Source organism: Lepidochelys kempii, chromosome 2, assembly GCF_965140265.1.
Source record: "Lepidochelys kempii isolate rLepKem1 chromosome 2, rLepKem1.hap2, whole genome shotgun sequence".
In the NCBI taxonomy this organism is placed as follows: domain Eukaryota; kingdom Metazoa; phylum Chordata; order Testudines; family Cheloniidae; genus Lepidochelys; species Lepidochelys kempii.
The window spans coordinates 94,071,354-94,095,807 of NC_133257.1; the positions used below are offsets into that span (position 1 = coordinate 94,071,354).

Below are 24,454 nucleotides of genomic sequence, written 5' to 3' on the forward strand. Positions count from 1 at the left end.
TGGCACTCCATTTGGTGGTTTCCATACTTTCCTTCAGGTGTAAAAGAACGGGGATCAGAAAATGTTCAAGATAAAGGTTACAGAAATACTAGGTTTTAAAAGTCTGTTCAGAGCAAGACATTTCAGAGTGCTCTGTAGAGAGACTGTAACATACTATAAATGTTTTACTGACATTTTTAATGAAAATCCATTTCATATTTTTATCTCTGATAGATATTAGTATGCTGCCTCTTTCAAATAAACAGATAGTTTATCAATAGCAGATGTCTGCAGCTAACCTGGTGTAACAGAGATGTTGAGTTGGTTCTCTGAGGGTGCATTTACAATTTCTGGTGTGAACAGCACTTCCCTGGAGAACCATCTCTTAACTGAACTGAATGGTGGAGTGAGAAACATGTCATTCAGCCAGTGAACAAATCCTCTCCTGGTATTCTTCATGCTATTATTTTTTCTGTTGTTGTTTTTTTTTAATAAGACTATTGTCTTAATGTACGGCTCACATCAAAGTTGAGCTTTGGCTATTCAGAAGTAATCATTCAAACATATAATAAATAATTCATACACCAGTTAGTTGAAACTGGCACTTTTATGTTAGTCCCACTGCAAAAGGAATCTTCCATGTTCCAGAGATGCTTCAGAATCGTAGCATTTAGAAATCAGGGTCATGAGATAATAAGTTGCTTATTTTCTTCATTGCCTGTAGCAAGGCGCTAGCTCTTTACATATGGAGCTTTCAAATTACTGCTGCTTAGTGAACATGCTTAGTGGGTTTGTGGTTTATCCCACCGGTCTCTAAGTAGAGCCTTTCTGTTGCAAGGCAGTACCCATAAGGGATTACTATAAAAAGGCATTAAATACAGACTGTAATCAGAAGGGCTTTTTATTTGTTTTGGTTTTTTTGCCCTCTAGCTACCTTTAGGAGATATATAGAAATTGCACAGCTAAAAAACGAAACAAAACAAAACCTCTGGATACTGTGCACAACTATCAGAAACTGTATTTCACTCAGTTCTAATAAAGATGGTTAGTAATATAAAAATTTACCTAAAACATTTAATGTGTAATCGGTAGTCCACTCAGTTAAGTAAACCATGCAAAAGATTAACTCTTTTTTTCTTACAAGGCTTTCTAGATTACAGTATTTCACTCTGTATGAATTACTGTACTTGGTAACCATTTTAACTTCATCCTCATTTGCCCTCTTATATTTGACACATTTCTAATGCATCTTCACTGCCTGACACATTGGCCTGATAAGGAGCAGAAATCCTTACTGCAGAAGGAAACATTGCTTACATAGAGTTCAACCAGTCAGATGATATCTCTGCAATGTAAGACCTACTTTTGGCCCTCTCAAATAACTCTATTTTTATTTAATTATTTCAGTTAAAGGTTTTGGGAGAATAACCACTTTGCAGTATAATTATATAAATATATTTGATAGATCAAAACATATTTAATAAATGCAAGAGGACAGGGAGTATATCAGAATGATTTAAATCCATGTTTTCGTAAATTTCCCATGCTATTTTGAGGCATTTTGTTGGGGTTGGTCATCTTTCCTAGTAAAGTCTGCCAGCTCCTGAATAACCAGAATTTTGAAAGTGAAACAGAGAAGATATAGTATAAGAAAATGTTTGTGCTACTACATAAGAATCATTCAGCCTCACACCAACTTTGCATTGAACATATGAAATCAAATTATTTTCTGACCTTTTTGAAAATATAAATAGTTGCATAACATGCTTCATATCATATCTGACACTTGGTTTTGAAATGGGAAAAAAATGAATGGGGAAACTCCTGGCTTTTTAGGTAATCAGATTCAAATCAGAACACATCAAAACATCTGGTGTACTGTGACCCAGAATCAATCAAGTTGTTCTGAGTCACCTTATACTACCTTCTATCACTTTAAGTCAACATATGTCCTATCCATTGGTATGAATCACTGCTGTTAGATGTTTTGTTCTTATGTGCTAATAATAACAAGTAAAATTAGCTCTAACAGAGAGGAGAAAAAAATCAAAGCTAGTAAATGTAAAATAATTAGAAGGGGGGGGGAGAGAAGAGAAAAGACTGTGTTAGGAAAACTGCATAAATCAAGAGAACGTTCATCAGAAAATTATAAAATTGTGTATGATTTTATTATTAAAATACAGATCAACCAGCAAAATTAATATAATCAAAGTAAGACAATATAAAATTTCAAAGCATTATTGTATAAGCTAAAGTCTGTTAATACTACTAATGATGAAGAGAAAAGTTTTAGTAAAGTATAAGATGCAGCAAGTGAAAGCTGAAAGCAAATGTATGTTTTTTAACTTCCTGACAACAGTTCTTGTCTTTTCCTCTGATAGGTACCTATTATACCATTTCTCTGGTGAAGGCTATTCAGCAGTGGTGACCTCTTCCAATCGAACATTCCACGAATTATTATCTCTGGAGTCCGGAGGCTAGAGCTACTGAGCCAACTGGAATTGCGCCCACCCTCTTATCAAGGTTTTTTCTTACACAGGGGAAAAAAAGATGAAGTTGGGCAAAGTGGAGTTCTGCCATTTTTTGCAGATAATAGCTCTTTTCCTGTGTCTTTCTGGGATGAATCAAGCTGAACTCTCAAGGTCCAGATCAAAGCCGTACTTTCAATCAGGGAGGCCGAGAACCAAGCGCAGCTGGGTGTGGAATCAATTCTTTGTGCTGGAGGAATACATGGGTACAGACCCTCTCTATGTAGGAAAGGTAGGGGATTTGATCAGCATTTGGAAAGTGAACATGCTTGTTTTCTTGATGCATTTTTACAGTATGACTCTGAATTGTCATTCTGTTGACTTGGTAGGAGTAGGCCAAATGGAATACATTTTTTTTAATAAAAAGATTGTTGGAATTACATAAAAACAGTAACAATACACTGTATCTTTGATTCCTCATTCAGAGTTTTTTTTCCCCAGAGCCATATATGGTAGCTATTAAAAAAAAGAATTAGGATAACCTAAGTATTTTACCATTGTTATCACAAATATGATTTCTAATTATTCAAATAAAGTTAATAGATGCTCATTACATTCAATAGGACATTGATTTGTTACATAGCTATATAGCAACATAACTATACGTAGTCGTTTACAAGAAATAAGAAAAAAGGCAAACAAAGAACAGAGTTTCTGCCCTATATTGCTTACAGTCTTAAGATCAGGGTCTACATCACTGAAGACAATGGTGAAAGGGCAGAATGGCAGGTTGTAGGTGGTGGCTAGGAGAATGAGGGAGTGTCTGGAATGCTGCTGTGCTCTGGCCTTCTTTGACAGTCATACTGGTACTTTTGGGCATAGCTGGCCACTAATCTTTAGCTCAACCCAAATGCTGGGCTACACTAAAGGGGGCACTGGGCCAGTATAAAACAACCTCCAGCATCAGGGAGTCCCAAATGGTTCTTTTGTATCCCCTTTAGCTACACGGAGTGCATACTGAGTGTAGCTGTGAAGCGGGGCCTAAGCTTAGTCAATGTTTTGTAGTGGCATGTAATATAGCTCCATCAGTACCTTTCCAAATGAGAAATGCTTAGGTTTTATTTAATATCTCTGGTAACTGTTTATTAAATGAAAGAAACATTTTTCTCCTATTTTACCATCTAGTTTCTTATTAAGAAATATCTACAAATTAATAAAAGTAGTTAGTTTCTTGGCTAAATTAAAGCAAACATAAAATACAATATAATTATTTCTGGCAAAATTATAAAAGTTTACAAGAAGTTGATAAGAAGATCCAGGGTCCAAATAAAATAATTTGAAGCCTACTGATGCAAACACTTGGGCATGTGAAAAAAAAAATTATTTATGTGATCCGTCCCAGTGATGTCAAATTACTTATGCTGTAAGTGTTTGCAAAGTTGAGAACACCTTGATCCTACCAGGTGCTTTAACCACATGAGTAGCGCCAAAAAGATCAAAAGAGGGACGGTTCATATGCTTAAAGTTATGCACATGTGCTGTGCTGGGCAGGGGTCAGAGTGCTGAGCACCTTACACAATTGAGCCCATAAAGACCTACTAGGATCAGAGATGATGAGATGATCAGATTCCAGTTATTTCTTATTATAGGAGTTATGAAAAGGCCTGCTATATTTAAGGTTATGTAAGAGTTTCCATTCTGATATCCTATTTTCAGTCATTTATGGGTTTCAGCCTTTGAGGTTAAAATTGTTCCAGCTTGATCTCTATCTGAAGGTGTAGGTCTGTTTAAATATTCAGCCACTTTTGGCTGGTGGTAGAAAGTTGAAGTTTGGCTTGGAAATAGTCCTAGCTGAGAAATATCTATGGATATTTTAGAGAAAGTTGGTTTTGATTTGATCCATTGCAATTAACATTTTGCACATGTTTAATACATTTTGCATGGAGGTCTCATTATAGCAGTACTGTGCACAGGTAAAGAAGTCCACACTACGCGTGCATGGCTAATTTAGTGGTACAGTGAGGTATTTATTGAAGGTGCATAGTGAATGAGGCAGAGGCACTCCAAAGGCACTCTTGCCTCATTTAGGGGAACATTTTCAGAAGTCGGACTACAGTATGAGCTCTCTGTTTCTAGGTACAATTTGTATGCTGCCTATTTTTCTTTTTCATCCACAAAATGATTTGCTGGTACCAGAACTCATATTTGCACCAGAAAATCATTTTGCAGATGCAGAAAATATAGGCATACATTTGCATGTGGGAAAGAGACAATGCTTTACTGAAAAATACCCTTTTCTGTGCATATTGTAAGGTAAGATGCACAGATCATAATGTTCACAGGAGAGGCGATCTGTAGTGTGGACTTCCTATGGGTCAGATTGTGACGTTAGCTATGCTTCCATGGAGGGGAATGAAGGAAAGCAAGGAGTTACTTCTCTGTATGGGCTACTGTAACACAAGAGTGAGCAGGCATGGGTGAGCTGCTGCTTCCACCTGCATGCAAATGGTTGGTGAGTGGACAGGTGGGAGTGGTGATTGGGTGAGCCTTGCACCCCAGTTTTCGAGGAGGGGGGAAATAAGCTGTGTTGGGATAGTTTACTTCCCTTATGGAGCAAGGGGGAAACAGGACCAAACTCAAGTTACATGCCAATCTGCTCTGCTCTTGGGCAAGCTCAGTTGTGCATAGCTCCTTGTTCAAAATGCATTGCAAGGTGCCAGTCCAGGTCTAACTGCACAGGACAAGACACCTTCCTGCAGCCCTCAGAAACTGTGGGGGATAAAGTGTTTCAATAACGTTTATACAAATAGATCCACATTACTGTATGTGTTTTCCTATCATTTTATTTCAGAAGACCTAGGCATTTCAGTTTAAAAAGCAGTGTTAGGAGGATGTTAGAATTGCATGGGAAATCATGCAAAGTCATAAAGTGTCCACGTTAAATGCATGCTTCACATTAATTTTGTCCTCTTCTTTGTATGCATTTTGACACATCTGACACATGATGACAGAGGGTAAAGTCATAGCCCCAGTGAAGTTAATGGTCAAAGTCCCATTGAGTTCAATAGAAACAGGATTTCACCCATATTTTTTCAAATGATATAATATCATACAGTTTTTCTAGACTTTAGGTGAATATATGGAGTGTTTTGTAATATTGCATTTTTGTATCCTTAAACAATTTTCCCTGCCATAATAGATCAATATACTTTTATATGAAACAGGGCCTGCTTCTTCTCTCACATTGGTGTAAACCAGGTGTAGCTTCACTATTATTGGGGGAGGTACATCAGTTTAAAACTGTTAGAAGACAACAGAGAATGAGACTATTAGCCTGTTTATATACATTCTTTTCTCTCCAAGGTTAGAATTTTAATAGTTTAGGTCTGTCACAGGGAAACTCTACTCACCACTGGGGCACCTCCTTGTGGCTGCATCTGTGGATTAGCTCCATTCAGGTCTGACACCCCCTTCTGCTGGTCGCTGCACACCCTGTTGTTTTTCTCACACTCCTTGTGACTCTGTCTTCATGGCTTGACACTCCGGCCAGGTCATTATGGTCTTCCCCTTCTGGGGTATCAAAGACTTTACATACTAGTGGCCTTAGGCAGTCTTCTCATTCACTTCTCTGACGGTGCCACCTCCCCAGTGGCTGGTAGGGGAACCTAGGCCAACTCGGTACTTCAGGCTCCAGTCCAGGGACCCTATCGCTAGCAATGGTGGCCTGTTCACTCCCAGATCATGTTGCTCTTCCCCTGGACTCCGTCCTTCATCTTTCTACTTCTCAGTTCTGTTTTCTGGCTCCCTCGCCTCTCTGGGTTTTCCCTCCTTCCAGGGATTAACTGCAGGCTACCTGGCACTCTAGCCCCAACACCTCCCTTCTCCCAGGGAGTGATGGCAGACTACCTCCATGCAGCCCCTTTCTGTTGCCAGCTTCCTGTCTTTATAAACCTGGCCTACCCTCTCCCCCAGCTGGACTTCATCAGCAAATTAGGTCTTAGCAATACCTGACTTTGCTCCAGTGGCAGCCTATAGGTTATTTTTAATTCTGCCCCCTGGTGCATACGTGTTTCCCATCACAATGGCTCAATCCTGCATTATGTTCAGTGCCTCCTGGGATGTGCTTAATACCTAGCAGGATAAGGTGCTTAGCCATATACGGCACAATTTCTTTCCATCCATCAGCACAGCATACCTCAGGTACAATTCAGGGCATGCAGCAGTTAATTATTTAGCAAATCTAACTGAATAAGAAATTATTTAGCAAATCGAGCTGAGCACTCCTGCATACGAGAGGTGAAATGTAGGGGATAAGCTCTTTATTGCTCCATATAATACAAAGTGATAAGAGTTGATCCTTAAGTCAAAAGGGACACCACCATTCTTGTCAATGATATTGCACTGCAAGTGCTGCCGCTATTTGGAACAAATGGGAAATAAAATGAATCTAAACTCTACTTACACATCTCAGCATGTCTTTTCTTATGGGCTGCGGACAGCCACGCTACCCATTGTACTGTAGGGCATACAAAGGGCTGAAAGCTCCCCTCTGTGTTCCTGGCCAGGTTTATGGGCTTGTATGGTGAGTCGTGGCATGGGCCATGGCTCTATTTCCTCCCCACTACCTTAGGGTGGGTTGTGCTCCCAAGGTACAAGAGGCGGAAGTAGTCTTTGCAGTCCCCTAAGCATAGGGAATGTGATTGCTCTTTCTGGAGGGGACTTATTGGGAAGAAGATTCCTTACACTCTCACTCTTGCACCCACACAAGGGCCAAGGACAATTTTGACCTAACTTATTTATTAGAAAAGATAGCATGATTGAAATTTGTGTGATTGATTTAGTTGGGGATTGGTCCTGCTTTGAGCAGGGGTTTAGACTAGATGACCTCCTGAGGTCCCTTCCAACCCTGATATTCTATGATTCTATGAAAGAACTAACAGGGGATACCTACTGAACTAGGAACTGGACAGTGTCACTTTTTTGATCCTTTAGCATAAGATAGAACACTGACATTTAAAGTGACGTATTGTGGAAGGGAAAGTTTTATGGAAGTGGTGACATCACCAGTAAGTTAAGTTGCCTTCACCTGAGCCTTTTCTTCAATGTCACAGTCATGCTATTTAGATAATCTTTTAGTAGCTGGTTTCAGAGTAACAGCCGTGTTAGTCTGTATTTGCAAGAAGAAAAGGAGTACTTGTGGCACCTTAGAGACTAACCAATTTATCTGAGCATGAGCTTTCGTGAGCTACAGCTCACTATGAAGTGAGCTGTAGCTCACGAAAGCTCATGCTCAGATAAATTGGTTAGTCTCTAAGGTGCCACAAGTACTCCTTTTCTTTTAGTAGCTGTTCTGCATTTTGATTGGCCAGTGGCCTTCACCTATAGCATTATGCTTGATGTTTCTTTGGGAAGTTATTTTAAGCTACGTTTTAAGTGCTTCTCTAACTATATAGAAACGTAAAAGCTATTTTTGCAGTGACCTACTGTAGTTGCAGGTCTCACGCATGCTTGGCTAGTTATCAGAAAATGCCTTTTCTATATGAGGACATGAGCAGATTTACAATTTTGAGGACAGTCAAGCTCATGCTGCTTCAGCTTATATTATTTTAGTTTATTTGTTTTCCTTTCCTTCTGTTTTGCACTAGCATTTCCCCTCCTTTTCATCTTCTGAAATTGTTCTTTAGTTCTGTACCTATCGCTTTTGACCATCACTAATTGTACGGTTTTACCTCTGTCATATACTTTTATTGTTGCAAATTACTGACATGTGAAATGCAGAACCATTAAATGGAGGTTATTGGTAATGTTGTTGAGCCTAAAAAAAATAAATCCTACATTATTTTAAACTTCATGCACTGATAACTGTTTGTCCCACCTTTAAGATCTGTCTCATTTGTGGTCAACGACAGGTCAGGATGTATGTTTGGACCCCTTATCCTCCATGCCAGTGCCTAGCTAGCTGTCCATAGGTCTTATCCAAAGTCCGGTGAAGGCAATGGGAGTCCTTCTATTGACTTTAATGGGCTTTGGCTCATGCCCCTTGTGAGGTGATATCAGAAACATGCCTAGCAAGTCTGATTCTTTTACAATCTGCTAGCATAGTGCATCTCTTCCGGTCAATCTTTCTCTTTACTTTGACATCTTTTGCCAAACCTTCCTGAAGCATTTGACACAAATGTCTATCTGCAGACCCATCAGGCTTTCATTCCAGGTATTAATTGTTTTTCATCTCTCACAACAATAAAGTGATGCTAGACCTACTGCTGTTCTATAGGCGATTGCTTGCATCATAGTGCTTGTGCCGTCTCATGTACGCTCTGTTTCTCCAGCTGTTAAATAACAACCTTGCCTTCTTGTCACAACCCTTTGTTTCTTCCATAATTCTAGAGACTTGAGAAAATGTTTCTAATGGAAAGATCCAATACATAAAAATCATATTCCTGAGTGTATGTGTGAGTGCATATGGGTCTTTTTTCTGTATGAACTTTTCCTCTTTGTTAAACAGAACATTTATGACTTGTTTAAGGACACTTGGAGATCCTGTATGTTCTAGTTTCTAAAGATTAAAGGCTCAAAGTTTGCTTTGAGTGCACAGTCAAGTGAACTTAAACATAACGGAGATTTGTGTTGCAGAATTTCCTCTGTGTAAGTGTACATCTCCTCTACACTGACAACATACTTGAGAGGAGAGGGTGCACAGAGTGTAGGAGGGGTGCATGTTGGGGCAGGTGGAGCTGAGTTCTGTTATTTCTGATTAACTCACACTTCCCCATTAATGAGTGCGTATTACAGATCCTCCTTTGTGTCTGATCTACAGAGAAAATGTGACCATTAAGCTCCAATTAGAGAGGATTGACTCTTTAGTGGAAGCTATACAAGCTAATGCTTTTAGCTCTCGACATCTCTGATTAAGTCCTGAGTATGTCAGCCACAGTGGTGGCCATCACACGATTTCCAGCTTCCGCCAATGGTGGAAGTTAAAGAAGGTCTCCTGGTGCTCTAGCTTCCAATGGGGGTGGAGGGATGAGGATCAGTGAGCAACAATCAGTTCCCTGTATTTTCCATTGCCAACTACATCTGAATGGGGAATTGGGGAACAGGATGTTCTGTGTTCCAATAAAATATTTTATAACCTTTTATATGCATAGAATATCAAAAATGGAATGTAAAGCTAGATTCCTCACTGTATCTTACTTTTCCCCAACCCATGTGTGCATATAACCTACTCCTAGCTGGGCACACAGTAATAACTAAGTTCTTCAAAAGTGGTTATATTGTATCAGTTCCACAATTCCATATGCACTGTATTTCAGGAACACTATAGCTGATTTATATTTGTCAGTACTGGTGAAAGTCTACATTTCTTTACATTTAAATATTTATGTCCTAACCCAGATTATCTATTTTGCTGTTTGCTTTGTATTAAATGAAATGGAACATCAGAAGATAAATTTACTTTTGTCTCATTCATCTGTGCTGTCTGAAATGGGAAAACAAAAACAAAAAACCCAACGCCTAAACAACTTCTTAATAAAGGGGAAAAAGCCTCTCTTTTGCTCTCACTGAAGTCAATGGCCTAACTCCCATTGATTTTAGTAGACGTAAGCCATGGCCCTAATTGCTTACATATTCTTTATGTTCATGTTCTATTTGGTGGGTAGTATTAACTTTTATAATTTTATAGTTCAATTAACTACCATAGCTGGAAATTTTCTATTTCTAATTCTTTCAACTTCAAAGAGCAACTATTATTTTGTTATATGCTCTTTATAATATTGGAGATATTTTTCAGTACATTCATATGAGGAAGAAAGGAATCATACAGTTAATTGAAATTAGCATCAGTGTTTTTGCTGTACGTTTTGCTTTGGACAAAAAATATAGTGCATAAATATTTTGCTGCTAAGCTATACACTATGAAAGGGCTAGCAGGTTATAATAGCATAAAATACATAGTTTATTTTGCCCCCAAAACATTGATAGGAGAATGATTATGTATGGATTTTTATTTTAGGGTAGCTATTTTTTTTCAGATGCAAAAAGGTGCAGAATAACCATCAGTCTTATATCCTAAATATAATATTAATGGCTTGCAGTACATATTTGCATAGCAATTGCACTTTTGTTAGTCAAATTCAATACATTTCCCTTTATAATTCTTGGTTATATAGAAAACATCTATCTTACTTACCAAAGTTTATTTTCTTCCAGTTTAAAACAAACAAAAAGAATACCTCACTTGTTTAATATTATTTTGTACAATCATTATTTAGGATAATTAATTTTAGGTTAGGAAAAGCTGATGAGGAAGACCAACAGGAAATATTGAAGGAACATGTGGTAAAATGGTTGGGGCAACCTAAACTGGAAAATACATGTGCGCTAAATAACTGTGTATATTCAAGACTCAGTCTTCCAGATGGTTAGAGACAAGTTTTGCACGTGCTGCCTTGGATAAGCCCAATGCTCAATAGTGTTTTGAAGGACTGGACCATTGCGGCAGAGACATTGTCCTTGTATATGTGTGTATATCCTAAAATACATGGGAAGACAAACAGTGCTAATGGAACAGGAAAACACTGAGATACAAGTACAGTTTAGTAATTTGTGATAAGTACATGTACCTTTTGAAGGTACATAAGGGTCACAGAATTTGCCATAATGTGACTCTCAGTCTATGTTGCTCAGTATTCTGCCTCCAGGGGGGACAATACTGGCTGCTTCAGAAGAAGGTGAATACTCTATAATGTGCTTTTCTGATTGTACAGTGGGGTGGAGCTGAAGATTCAGTCCTGATGCCTGTATTATATTGGCGATGCAAGGGAGAGTGGCCATTCTGCTCGGGGATGTGGCCAGATGCCCATTCACCTTGGCTGGGTGTTGCAACCCTGGGTGTATCCTGCCACTTTTTAAAGAGGTGCAACCTGAAATGATCAGTTTACACTCTGAAGCATAAGTGCTACTGACTCTGTTACAGCACGTGCATAATTACCTATGTTATTTTTGGCCATAAAATTATTCAGTCTGTTTTTTTAAAATCCAGTCACAAGATTTAACTCTACGAGTTATTAAACAAAGAGTGCTGAGAATTGCTGGACAACAGATGGCAATATATTCCACAGTTTAGCAGTGGGGAAAAAGCACACCTTAACTTCCTAAAGTTCTGTGTTCTTCGTAGATTGCAGCTTATCTTAGTGCTTGATAGAGTTTCCCATGGATGAACAGGATACATTTTAGGAACAGGAAAAGAATATCTGGACCAAAAATTCTACCCTTTTTTTGTGGGCTGAGAGAAATGAATAAAGCCCTACATTTGCCAAGTGATGTCTGGGTTTCTGACTTCCCCTGAAATGAACTGGAGTCACTTGGCGTTATCATCCTTTCACATCTGTGGAGATCAGGAGCAACTGCATTGATGTCAACGGAGCTATTGAGTTACATTGATGTAAAACTGGTGTGAGTGGAAGGAGTCTTGAGCCCACAGGTTTGTGTTTCTGTGTAATGCATTGGGAAATTAAGAACAAGTCTGATTCTTAAACTATGTCTGCACTGCAGTCAGGTTGTATTTTGCTCTCTTATGTGATAGCTAGGTCGCTAAAATTATCAGTGAGAACACAGCGATGTGAGACATGGCATGGGTTACGCAAGCCTGCCTGGGTCAGTACTCACGTTGTAAGCCCACTCTGAATATTGCTCCCCCGTGTCCTCCCTGTTTTTTTTTAGCAAGCTAGCTTGGTTAAAGCTACTGTGCTGATTTCTACATGAGCTGCAAATTACACCTCTGGGTGCAGTAGACTTAGATACAGTATATGTAGCCTCAGATACAGTACAAAGAGGATAAGCTGTTAAAATATTTCTCACTGAAATATTAACTTGAAGTTCCTGTCTACTAGTAAATCAAAGCCAGTTCGGTTTTTTTCTATAAGGTTACACGAGTGTTCTGTTAATATAATTTTAGCTTGTGATTCTACAACAATGAACAATTTTCAATCACAATCTGGGAAGCATATACCCAGTTTTTAGCCTAGATATGTCACAGCAGCATACATAGGATACCATAAATGAGTAAATAGCTTTAACTAGTTTTACATTAAAGGTGCTTAAGTTACATGGTATAAACTTCCTTGAAATTCTGTGATGCATTTTTATGTTTCCCTTTTAAGTTACAGAACTGTGATACTGTATGGGGCTTCTTTGAAGACCATTTATTAACTCCTCTCACTCCTAGGTGTTTATATTCTTCAAATATTTGTAGACTGTTATTATGCCCCTTCCCACAACCACTTAGCTGTTGCTTAGTCAAGCAATATGTATATTTCACTCTTGTAATTTTTCCTCATTAATCAGCCCTCTAGCCCAGTGTCACGGTTCCTCCCCCACTCTGAACTCTAGGGTACAGATGTGGGGACCTGCATGAAAACCCTCCTAAGCTTATCTTTACCAGCTTAGGTCAAAACTTCCCCAAGGTACAAAATATTACCCCCGTTATCCTTGGACTGGCCGCTACCACCACCAAACTAATACTGTTTGGATGCGTCCTTCCCCCCAAAATACTTCCCAAAACCTTGCACCCCACTTCCTGGACAAGGTTTGGTAAAAAGCCTCACCAATTTGCCTAGGTGACTACAGACCCAGACCCTTGGATCTTAAGAACAATGAACAATCCTCCCAACACTTGAACCCCCCCTTTCCTGGGAAATGTTGGATAAAAAGCCTCACCAATTTGCATAGGTGACCACAGACCCAAACCCTTGGATCTGAGAACAATGAAAAAGCATTCAGTGTTTTACAAGAAGACTTTTAATAAAAAATAGAAGTAAATAGAAATAAAGAAATCCCCCCTGTAAAATCAGGATGGTAGATACCTTACAGGGTAATTAGATTCAAAAACATAGAGAACCCCTCTAGGCAAAACCTTAAGTTACAAAAAAGATACACAGACAGAAATAGTTATTCTATTCAGCACAATTCTTTTCTCAGCCATTTAAAGAAATCATAATCTAACACATACCTAGCTAGATTACTTACTAAAAGTTCTAAGACTCCATTCCTGTTCTGTCCCCGGCCAAGACGACTACAGACAGACACAGACCCTTTGTTTCTCTCCCTCCTCCCAGCTTTTGAAAGTATCTTGTCTCCTCATTGGTCATTTTGGTCAGGTGCCAGCGAGGTTACCTTTAGCTTCTTAACCCTTTACAGGTGAGAGGAGCTTTCCCCTGGCCAGGAGGGATTTCAAAGGGGTTTACCCTTCCCTTTATATTTATGACACGCCCCCCAAATCTCAGCTAGGGTGAAACACTGGCTGGGATTTCTTCCTGGAGCTCTAGGAAAACAGAGTTAATAAGACACATGCATCTCTAAATATACTACCAAGTACATAAAGACTAACAATATTTTCCACATCTCAAGGACGATTTTAACCAGTTGATTCTGGGAAACTTTCACGGGAGAGTGCATCAGCCACTTTGTTAGAAGCTCCTGAGATGTGTTGGATGTCAAAATCAAAATCTTGGAGAGCTAAACTCCACCGAAGAAGTTTTTTGTTAGTTTCTTTGACGGTGTGAAGCCACTTTAGTGCAGCATGGTCGGTTTGCAGGTGGAAACGCCGTCCCCAAACGTATGGGCGTAGCTTTTCCAGAGCGTAGACAATGGCATAACATTCTTTTTCAGTGACTGACCAGTTGCTTTCCCTCTCAGACAGTTTTTTGCTGAGAAACACTACAGGGTGGAATTCTTGATCAGGTCCTTTCTGCATTAAAACTGCTCCCACACCACGCTCGGATGCATCTGTGGTTACTAGGAACGGTTTGTCAAAGTCTGGGGCCCTTAGTACAGGGTCAGACATGAGTGTCGCTTTAAGCTTGTTAAAGGCCTTCTGACACTTTCCGGTCCACTGAACAGCATTTGGCTGTTTCTTTTTGGTTAGGTCTGTCAGTGGGGCAGCGATTTGGCTGTAGTGCGGTACAAATCGTCTGTAATAACCGGCCAAGCCTAAGAAGGATTGAACCTGTTTCTTTGACTTTGGGACAGGCCACTTTTGGATAGCATCCACTTTGGCCTGTAGGGGGCTGATAGTTCCTTGACCCACCTGGTGTCCAAGGTAAGTCACTCTGTTTAGGCCTATTTGACACTTCTTAGCCTTAACAGTTAGTCCTGCCTCCCTTATGCGCTCAAGGACTTTTTGTAGATGTTCCAGGTGGTCTGCCCAGGAATCCGAAAATATGGCCACATCGTCAAGGTAGGCGACTGCATATTCTCCTAATCCCACTAGGAGACCATCTACAAGTCTTTGGAAAGTGGCGGGTGCATTTCGCAGCCCGAAAGGGAGTACATTAAATTCATACAGCCCGAGATGTGTGATGAAGGCTGACCTTTCCTTGGCAGATTCATCTAGCGGTACCTGCCAGTACCCCTTGGTTAAGTCCAAGGTAGAGATGAACTGGGCCCGTCCCAGTTTCTCTAATAGTTCATCAGTGCGTGGCATTGGATAGTTGTCTGGGCGAGTTACAGCATTTAGCTTACGGTAGTCCACGCAAAAACGTATTTCCCCATCTGGTTTGGGAACTAGAACCACTGGAGATGCCCATGCACTTTCAGAGGGGCGGATTACACCCATCTGTAACATATCCTGGATCTCCCGTTCTATAGCAGTTTTAGCTTGAGGAGACACCCGGTAAGGGTGGACCCTAATTGGGTGAGCATTACCTGTGTCAATGGAGTGGTATGCCCGTTCAGTCAGTCCTGGGGTGGCTGAGAACGTTGGCGCGTAGCTAGTGCACAGCTCCTGGATCTGCTGTCGCTGCATACGCCCAAGGGTCATGGAGAGGTTCACCTCTTCCACACCACCAGCACATTTCCCTTCGTAATAGACACCTTCAGGCCACTCAGCGTCGTCTCCTCCCTGGGCTGTAAACTGACCAACCTTTAATTCTCTGGAATAAAAGGGCTTTAGAGAATTAATATGATACACCTTAGGCTTTCGGTTGGAGGTGGGGAATGCTATGAGATAATTAACAGCTCCCAGGCGCTCCTGGACCACGAATGGCCCTTCCCACGATGCTTCCATTTTATGGGCCTGGAGCGCCTTTAAGACCATGACCTGGTCTCCTACTTTGAAGGAACGCTCTCTGGCATGTTTATCATACCAGGCTTTTTGCTCTTTTTGAGCATCCTGTAAGTTTTCTCTAGCAAGGGCTAAAGAGGTTCGGAGGGTGTTTTGTAGGTTGGTTACAAAGTCCAGAATGTTAGTTCCTGGAGAAGGTGTAAATCCCTCCCATTGCTGCTTCACCAACTGCAATGGCCCCTTAACCTCACGGCCATATACAAGTTCAAATGGGGAAAACCCTAAACTGGGATGTGGTACAGCTCTGTAGGCAAAGAGCAACTGCTGCAATACTAGGTCCCAATCATTGGAGTGCTCATTTACGAATTTACGTATCATGGCCCCCAAAGTTCCATTAAACTTCTCCACCATGCCATTTGTTTGATGATGGTAAGGAGTGGCAACCAAGTTATTTACCCCATGAGCTTCCCAAAGGTTTTTCATAGTTCCTGCCAGGAAATTAGTCCCTGCATCTGTGAGGATGTCGGAGGGCCAACCTACCCTGGCAAAAATGTCTGCTAGTGCCTGGCACACACTTTTAGCCCTGGTGTTGCTTAGAGCTACTGCTTCCGGCCATCGGGTGGCAAAATCCATGAAAGTCAGTATGTACTGCTTTCCTCTGGGTGTCTTTTTCGGAAAAGGACCCAGAATATCCACAGCTACTCGCTGAAATGGAACTTCAATGATGGGGAGTGGCTGGAGAGGAGCTTTGACCTGGTCTTGGGGTTTTCCCACTCTTTGGCACACCTCACAAGACTGGACATAGGTAGAAACATCCTTGCCCATTCCCTCCCAGTGGAATGACCCCCCCAAACGGTCTTTGGTCCTGTTCACCCCAGCATGGCCACTAGGGTGATCCTGGGCTAAGCTCAAGAGCTTGGCCCGGTATTTAGTTGGAACTACCAACTGTCTCTGAGGATGCCAGTCTTCCTGGTGTCCCCCAAAAAGAGTTTCCTTGTATAAAAGTCCTCTTTCTACAACAAACCTGGATCGATTAGAAGAGCTGAGAGGCGGTGGGTTGCTCCGTGCCGCCGTCCACGCTCTCTGGAGGCTTTCATCTGCTTCCTGTTCGGTCTGGAACTGTTCCCTTGATGCTGGAGACATCAGTTCCTCATGGGATTGTGGACCTAGGCTTGGTCCCTCTGGAAACGATATAGGGGATGGAGCTGTTTCTGTTGACTGTGAACCGCTCTCCGCTGGTGCACTATGTTGGGATTCAGGCTCCGGCTGAGCCTCTTGTGTAGGGTTATCGGCTGCTGCCAGTTCAGGTTCGGTGGGGCCCTCTGGTGTTGAGGTTGCAAGTACTGGATTCAGTGCTGACACGGGGTCTGGTGTTTGTTGTTCGGCTGGTTCCGGTTCTGGGACTGGTTCCGTCTGGGTCTCTGGGACTGGATCCACTACTGCTGTTGCAGACATTGGCCTGGGGTCCAGGTCCATCACCTCTGACTGGGTCCTGATAGAAGTTTCCGGAACAGAGCTAGGCCTCACGGCTTGTTTAGCCTGGCTGCGGGTGACCATTCCCACCCTCTTGGCCTGCTTCACGTGATTGGCCAAGTCTTCCCCCAACAGCATGGGGATGGGATAATCATCATAGACTGCAAAAGTCCACATTCCTGACCAGCCCTTGTACTGGACAGGCAACTTGGCTGTAGGCAATTTGAAAGAGTTGGACTTGAAGGGTTGAATCGTCACTTGGATCTCTGGGTTGATTAAATTGGGGTCCACTAAGGAAGCATGGATAGCTGACACTTGTGCTCCGGTGTCCCTCCATGCGGTGATCTTCTTCCCGCCCACACTCACAGTTTCCCTCCGCTCCAAGGGTATCTGGGAGGTATCTGGGCCTGTGGACCTCTGGTGTGATTCCGGTGCAATGAACTGTAATCTGTTGGGGTTCTTGGGGCAGTTGGCCTTTACATGCCCCCGCTCGTTACATTTAAAACATCGTCCCGCTGACGGGTCACCGGGGCGAGGTGGGTTGCTGGAGAACGGGGTGGTGGGACGATAAGGGGTCTGGAGGGTTCTTTGGGAGGTAGGTGGGGCTTTGGGCGGCCCCCGGTAATAGGGTGTGGTCTGGGGTGGTCCCTTCTGGTCTCCGCTCCAACTGCGACCAGGTTTCTTCTTCTCTGCCACCTCCACCCATCTGGCTCCAATCTCTCCTGCCTCGATTACAGTTTTGGGTTTCCCATCTAGGATGTATCTTTCTATTTCCTCAGGAACACCCTCTAAGAATTGTTCCATTTGCATTAGGAAGGGCAAATTTACTGGAGATTCAACACTTGCTCCTGATATCCAGGCATCCTAATGTTTCACAATGTGGTAGGCATGTCGGGTAAATGACATGTCTGGTTTCCACCTTAGGGCTCGGAACCTCAGACGAGACTGCTCGGGTGTTATCCCCATTCTGACTCTCGCCTTGGATTTAAACAGTTCATACTTGTTCATATGTTCTTTAGGCATTTCAGCTGCCACCTCAGCTAAGGGTCCACTGAGCTGCGGCCTCAGCTCTACCATGTATTGGTCAGTAGAGATGTTGTACCCAAGGCAGGCCCTTTCGAAGTTTTCTAAGAAGGCCTCAGTATCATCACCTGCCTTGTAGGTGGGGAACTTTCTGGGATGGGAAGTGGTACCTGGAGAAGGATTGCTAGGGTTTGTTGGTATATTCTGCTGGGCCTTTATCCTCTCCATCTCCTCCACATGCTTCCTTGCCTCCATTTCCCTCTTGTGGGCAGCCTCCTGTACCTCCTTCTCCAGCCGCATGAGTTCTATCTGTCTTTCATGTTCCCTTTGTTTTTCCTCAGCCTGAAATTTGGCTAATTCCAGCTGTAGTCGAGCCGAGGATTTGGCCATTCTAACCTCTCTGTTTTTAACTAACTTTACACCCGAGGTTTAGAAATAAACAAACAAAACTTGGCTGTAAAATTTTGCTGTGCTGGAATAGAATACCTATTCTCTGATAGTGATTGTCAGCCTACAGAAAAAGACAATTCCCTTGTCTCTGCTCTGGGCCCAAATTAAAGCAAAAAACCTCCAACTACTTGGAAACCTGCTTACCCAGCCCAAAGAAAAAAAAAATTCTTTTCAAACCTGTGCTCCTTGTAAAACAAAAAAAAAAATCAAAATCCTAAAAAAAAACCCTGCCACTTTTGTCTCCAGGCAAATGGGTAGAGCACACACCCCCTATTTACTTTTAGGAAGAAAAGAAAAAAAAAAACCTCTGGGTTGGAAGACTGTGAATTTCCCTGCAGGAGTTAAGTACCCTGCCTCCAGGCAAAGAAAACCTGCAATTCACAAGATAATCCCCTTTTGTCTCTGCTTGGCCACAAAGCAGAGAGAAACCAAGCTGCTTTCAGTTTCAAAGCTGCTTTCTGGACTTCCTAAAAATTCCTTTTTAAAATCTGTATTTCTAGTTCAAAAAATCTCAACTGGATCTCAAAATGATTTCAGGTTAATCCCACCACTGTGCCACCATGTCATGGTTCCTCCCCCACTCTGAACTCTAGGGTACAGATGTGGGGACCTGCATGAAAACCCTCCTAAGCTTATCTTTACCAGCTTAGGTCAAAACTTCCCCAAGGTACAAAATATTACCCCCGTTATCCTTGGACTGGCCGCTACCACCACCAAACTAATACTGGTTACTGGGGAAGAGCTGTTTGGACGCGTCCTTCCCCCCAAAATACTTCCCAAAACCTTGCACCCCACTTCCTGGACAAGGTTTGGTAAAAAGCCTCACCAATTTGCCTAGGTGACTACAGACCCAGACCCTTGGATCTTAAGAACAATGAACAATCCTCCCAACACTTGAACCCCCCCCTTTCCTGGGAAATGTTGGATAAAAAGCCTCACCAATTTGCATAGGTGACCACAGACCCAAACCCTTGGATCTGAGAACAATGAAAAAGCATTCAGTGTTTTACAAGAAGACTTTTAATAAAAAATAGAAGTAAATAGAAATAAAGAAATCCCCCCTGTAAAATCAGGATGGTAGATACCTTACAGGGTAATTAGATTCAAAAACATAGAGAACCCCTCTAGGCAAAACCTTAAGTTACAAAAAAGATACACAGACAGAAATAGTTATTCTATTCAGCACAATTCTTTTCTCAGCCATTTAAAGAAATCATAATCTAACACATACCTAGCTAGATTACTTACTAAAAGTTCTAAGACTCCATTCCTGTTCTGTCCCCGGCCAAGACGACTACAGACAGACACAGACCCTTTGTTTCTCTCCCTCCTCCCAGCTTTTGAAAGTATCTTGTCTCCTCATTGGTCATTTTGGTCAGGTGCCAGCGAGGTTACCTTTAGCTTCTTAACCCTTTACAGGTGAGAGGAGCTTTCCCCTGGCCAGGAGGGATTTCAAAGGGGTTTACCCTTCCCTTTATATTTATGACACCTAATCATTCTCAACCAGGGGTACCTGTATCCCTGGGTGTATGCAGAGGTCTTCCTGGGGTACATCAACTTATCTAAATATTTGCCTCATTTTACAACAGGCTACATAAAAAGCATTTGCGAAGTCAGTGCAAACTAAAATTTCATACAGACTGCTCTATATACTGTACACTGAAATGTAAGTACAATATTTATATTCCAGTTGATTTATTTTAAAATATTGTAAAAATGAGAAAGTAAGCAATTTTTCAATAAGAGTGTGCTGTGACACTTTCGTATTTTTATGTCTGATTTGTAAGCAAGTAGTTTTTAAGTGAGGTGAAACTTGGGGGTATGCAAGACAAATCAAACTCCTGAAAGGGATACACTAGTCTGGGAAGGTTGAGAGTCACTGCTCTAGCCCTCTGATCATTTTATTGCTTTTTTTTTTCGCTCCATCCAATTTTTCAATCTCTTCCTGGTAATGAAAAGCCCAGAAGTGAATAGTATAGTATAGCTTCAGCTAAACAAGAGCTGCAGAAGGAAACTCTTACCTCCTGCTCCGTTATATTATTCAGATTTTACAACTCAAAAGTTGCATGCCCCTTTTTATACCGTATTATATTGCAAACTGATGTCCACTACCACCCCTGGGTGGAGGTCGTTAAGCATAGCTGGCTTTCAGGGTTTCCCCCCCCATTGAATGCAACGTCCTTCCCCTGAGTCACCCCCTGAGGGTGTAACATACTTATGTGAGAGGCATTATATGGCCAGTGCTCTTGAGAGAGTGAAGTCCATTGCACCACTATAAAGTTTTCCCTGTAAATGGAAACAGTAGCTCTTGCAACTAGTTGTTCCGCTCTTTTTTCCACAGCTAATGCCATGCTGAGTATGACAGAGCAAATAAGGAAAGGAGGACATCAGGGTTACTTTCTTTTAGGGGGAAATAATAACAAAGACTACAAGGGGCTCCACAGTTCAGACTGCCTGATGTGGACTGACTAGTTAGCTAGGATTCCTTAGATGCCCAAGTACATCAACCTCTGACTGGTGTGAATACCCCAGGAGATGCCCTTTGATCATAGTTTAGTTAGTCAGCAAACCCTTGGGAAGAGGACAGGCGGGGTGTTGGATTTTTATTTGTATTGAATTTAAAACTCCTGGATTTTAAGCGCAGGATCACTGTTTGTCTTATGAAGAAAAGGAGGACTTGTGGCACCTTAGAGACTAACCAATTTATTTGAGCATGAGCTTTCGTGTAGCTCACGAAAGCTCATGCTCAAATAAATTGGTTAGTCTCTAAGGTGCCACAAGTCCTCCTTTTCTTTTTGCGAATACAGACTAACACGGCTGTTCCTCTGAAACCTGTTTGTCTTATGTGATTTCAAGAAACAGTTCAACATGTCGTTCTCATTTGGCTTGTATTCTTGAAAATGATTTAAAGTTGCTCTTGATCCATTGGCTGCACTTTGTAGACCAGCTGTATGCCACCAATGGCCAAAAGAAAAGGGAGCTCTTAAAAATCTTATTTTTAGCATTAATCTACTAGCTGGACCATTAGGATCACATGCAGAAGCTTCAGAGATCGAAGGGAGCAGACAGCTGGGTTTTGGGGTCTGTTAATGGATACACTGATGTTTTATAGCGTATTATCTATTCCTTTCAAGTCCTTTTGCTTGAATATACGTCCAGTATACTTATCCCCCTTATTTTCCTGTGCCTGGAGGTATTTATGATAATAGTTTATGTGTGTGTGTGTGTGACGGGGGGGTGTTTTTGTTTATTTCTACTTAGAGCACTGCGTATATTATGCACTGGAATTTTTCAGAGGCAGAACTTTCTCAGAAAGTTGTCAGAGGCAGGCTGACACCAACTGTATCCTCAGGGGGTTGGAGGTAACACTTTGAGTCCACTTGATTATTAACCCAATTCCAGTTGCTGCTAGACCAATGACACATCAAACCAGGTCAATGACATCTCAGCCTAGAAACCCAAAGCCCTTATGACCAGCCAGATAGTGCTGTTTAGTGGAATAGGGTTTTCATTCAGTATTACTTTGTGTTTTTCTAAGCTGAATTTCATTTTAATGTTTTAGAAATTCTCTAGTTCCCTTTTTATTATTTCGTTGGTCTTACTAATTTTTTCAACTCCTATTAGTTTACTATTGGTGACTTTTATTAATATGTTGCTTACATCCTCTTCCAGATCATGTAGATGTTTAATAAAACCATGGGTAACATTTTCAGAAGTCCCTAAGTTACTTACAAGTTTAAATCTCATTGAGTTTCAATGGGACTTAGACTCCTAAATACCTGTTACCTCTGAATATGGGATTTAGGCTTTTAATTCACTTAGGTGCTTTTGAAAATTTTAGTTGAGATCTCACACTGATTCCTTTCAGTACCTCAACAGATACCTTTCCCCAAATTGTTACTTTGGCATTAATCATTACATTTTGCTTAAGGTCCTTCAATTGGTTTTCAGTCTATGTGTGTGAGTTTGTGTGCAAGCTGATTGCAGCAAGTGTTTGTCCTCCTGTATTGCCAGGTCTATGTACATCTAAAATTCCTCCTTCTACTGGGTCCATTGCTAGGCTAGATTTTTGTCTCAAAATCTAGGGTTCCAGGGGGCTTCAAACCAAGTACCATAGCTCATGTTACCAGCTGCTGTACTTCAGAGAGCTCAGATGCTGCCACCATGTTTCTTTCACAAAGAGTGAAGCTGAAGGCAGGTTAAGTTGAACAATTGGAACTTTATTAAACCCTGTGGACTTCTCTGTCCATGCCACTGAGTTGCTTTCAGCCTATCTCCCTGTGTTCCATGTTCCAATGGTGTCCCCAAAATAAAAGGAAAGAGGGAGATAAACTAATTACATCAGATCCCATTGACCTCTCAGGAAGGCTGCCATCTTGGCTGATGCACCATAGCTTGAACTAGGAACCTCCAGAGTTAAAAACAAGAGTCTTGATAGTTTGAGCTGAAGAGCCAACACTGTTTGGTTGAGGCTGTGACAAATTTATATTCTCCGTGGATTGGGCACAGAGGGGGACCTTTAATACACACTCACCAGTGGGTTACATTCTCATGCTTTTCATGCAAATATTGGTGAAAATCTTAAGCCATAAAGAGAAAACAGGAACATTGCCTTGTACCACAGTATTAAGAATTAACAGTTGTAGTTCAGATTCACTTCCCTGGAAAATTACTTTACAGAATGGTTAGCAAGATATCACGTGAAACAAATTATGGCTTGATCATTAAGATCGGAAGAATAAAGTTGTAATAAAGAGTGGAGTGATTAACAGTATTAAAAGTTTTCATTGAGTCCAACATTATAGCAACTGTAAATAGCCCTTTATCCATAACAAAACAGATGTGTACAGTGAATTCAAGGAGAGTGGTTGTACAGAGTAATGGACTGAAACCAGACTGTTTTTCCAATAATTAGATTGTTCTGTTGAAAATGTGAGTAAAATTAATGATAGACAATGTGTTCAACACTTTCCTAATCCACTGCCAAAACCAAGATATGCTGCTAGCTTAGTTGGTGACAATGGAGGTATTGTAGTTGTTTATATCACATAAGATTGGATAGGTTTTTCCAGTCCAAAAGAGTAAGAGATTCTTTAATAATATGTGACAGAGGATAAAATGATATTTTAGCAGAGATTTTAAGAGTCTGACATTCATAAATGCCAGGGTATATTATTTTAACTCACAGAGTTTTACAGAATCTTGGAAAGAGAAATTTGTTTGTCCACATTTGTGTTCCTAAAATCTGTTGTAAAGTTTATTGAACTGGTGAACAAAGAAATGTTACAATTCTAAGATTGTAAACTCCTTGCGGGCAAGGGCTATCTTTTTGTTCCATTTTTGTAGAGCACCTAGCACAATGGGGTACTGGTCCATGTCTGGGGCTCCTTGGCACTACCATAATACTAATAAGATGTATTACTACTATTAGTAATAAGAATGAACTAGCACATATAATTCAGCTCAGAGAGCTCTTTGATATTGATAATTAAGGAGAGGAAGTTAATACCTTTAGTTGGATGTCCTTTTAGAATGTTTCAAAGGCTTCTTGTATATTTCCGTATATTACTTTGCTTATAGTGATTTTACCCTAAACAGTGACTGTGTAAAATGGTGCTTGCTTCCCCACAGATCAGCTCCCTGTGAGAGTCATATCTGCTTTCTTTGGTGACACAAATAATGTTTTCTGCTTTTTATTTCTGTTAGCCCTGCTGAGCCAACAGTGCTGAGAGAGAGAGAGTGAGCTGTTTTCTATTTGTGTGTGTGTATCATCTACAGAATTCTTTATGAGGTTCCAATGAGTTAATCCTGTGTAATCCAATTGCAGGCAATGTGACTATACATTTGATGAGGGCAGAATTTGAAAATCAGACAGTTTTTCATGGTGTAACTGCAGGACTTTTATTTCTAGTGATGATGCAGCAGAATGGTAGAACACAGCTTTACAAGACTTGATTAAGGTTGCAAGATAGACAGTTTGCTTTTCACTTGTCCACTG

At 41.1% G+C, this 24,454-nt stretch overlaps 1 protein-coding gene across 3 annotated transcripts in view; it reads left to right on the forward strand.

The window, feature by feature from the left end:
- CDH7 (cadherin 7) overlaps positions 1 to 24,454 on the forward strand; it is a 107,957-nt gene that overhangs the window by 6,730 nt on the left and 76,773 nt on the right. For all 3 annotated transcript variants that reach the window (XR_012157269.1, XM_073331690.1, XM_073331691.1), the window contains exon 2: positions 2,361 to 2,739. Coding sequence is in view for 2 of the 3 variants with exons in the window: in XM_073331690.1 (XP_073187791.1) it covers positions 2,530 to 2,739 (210 nt within the window). In the remaining variant the exon portion in view is untranslated. The remainder of the gene's footprint in view (positions 1 to 2,360; positions 2,740 to 24,454) is intronic.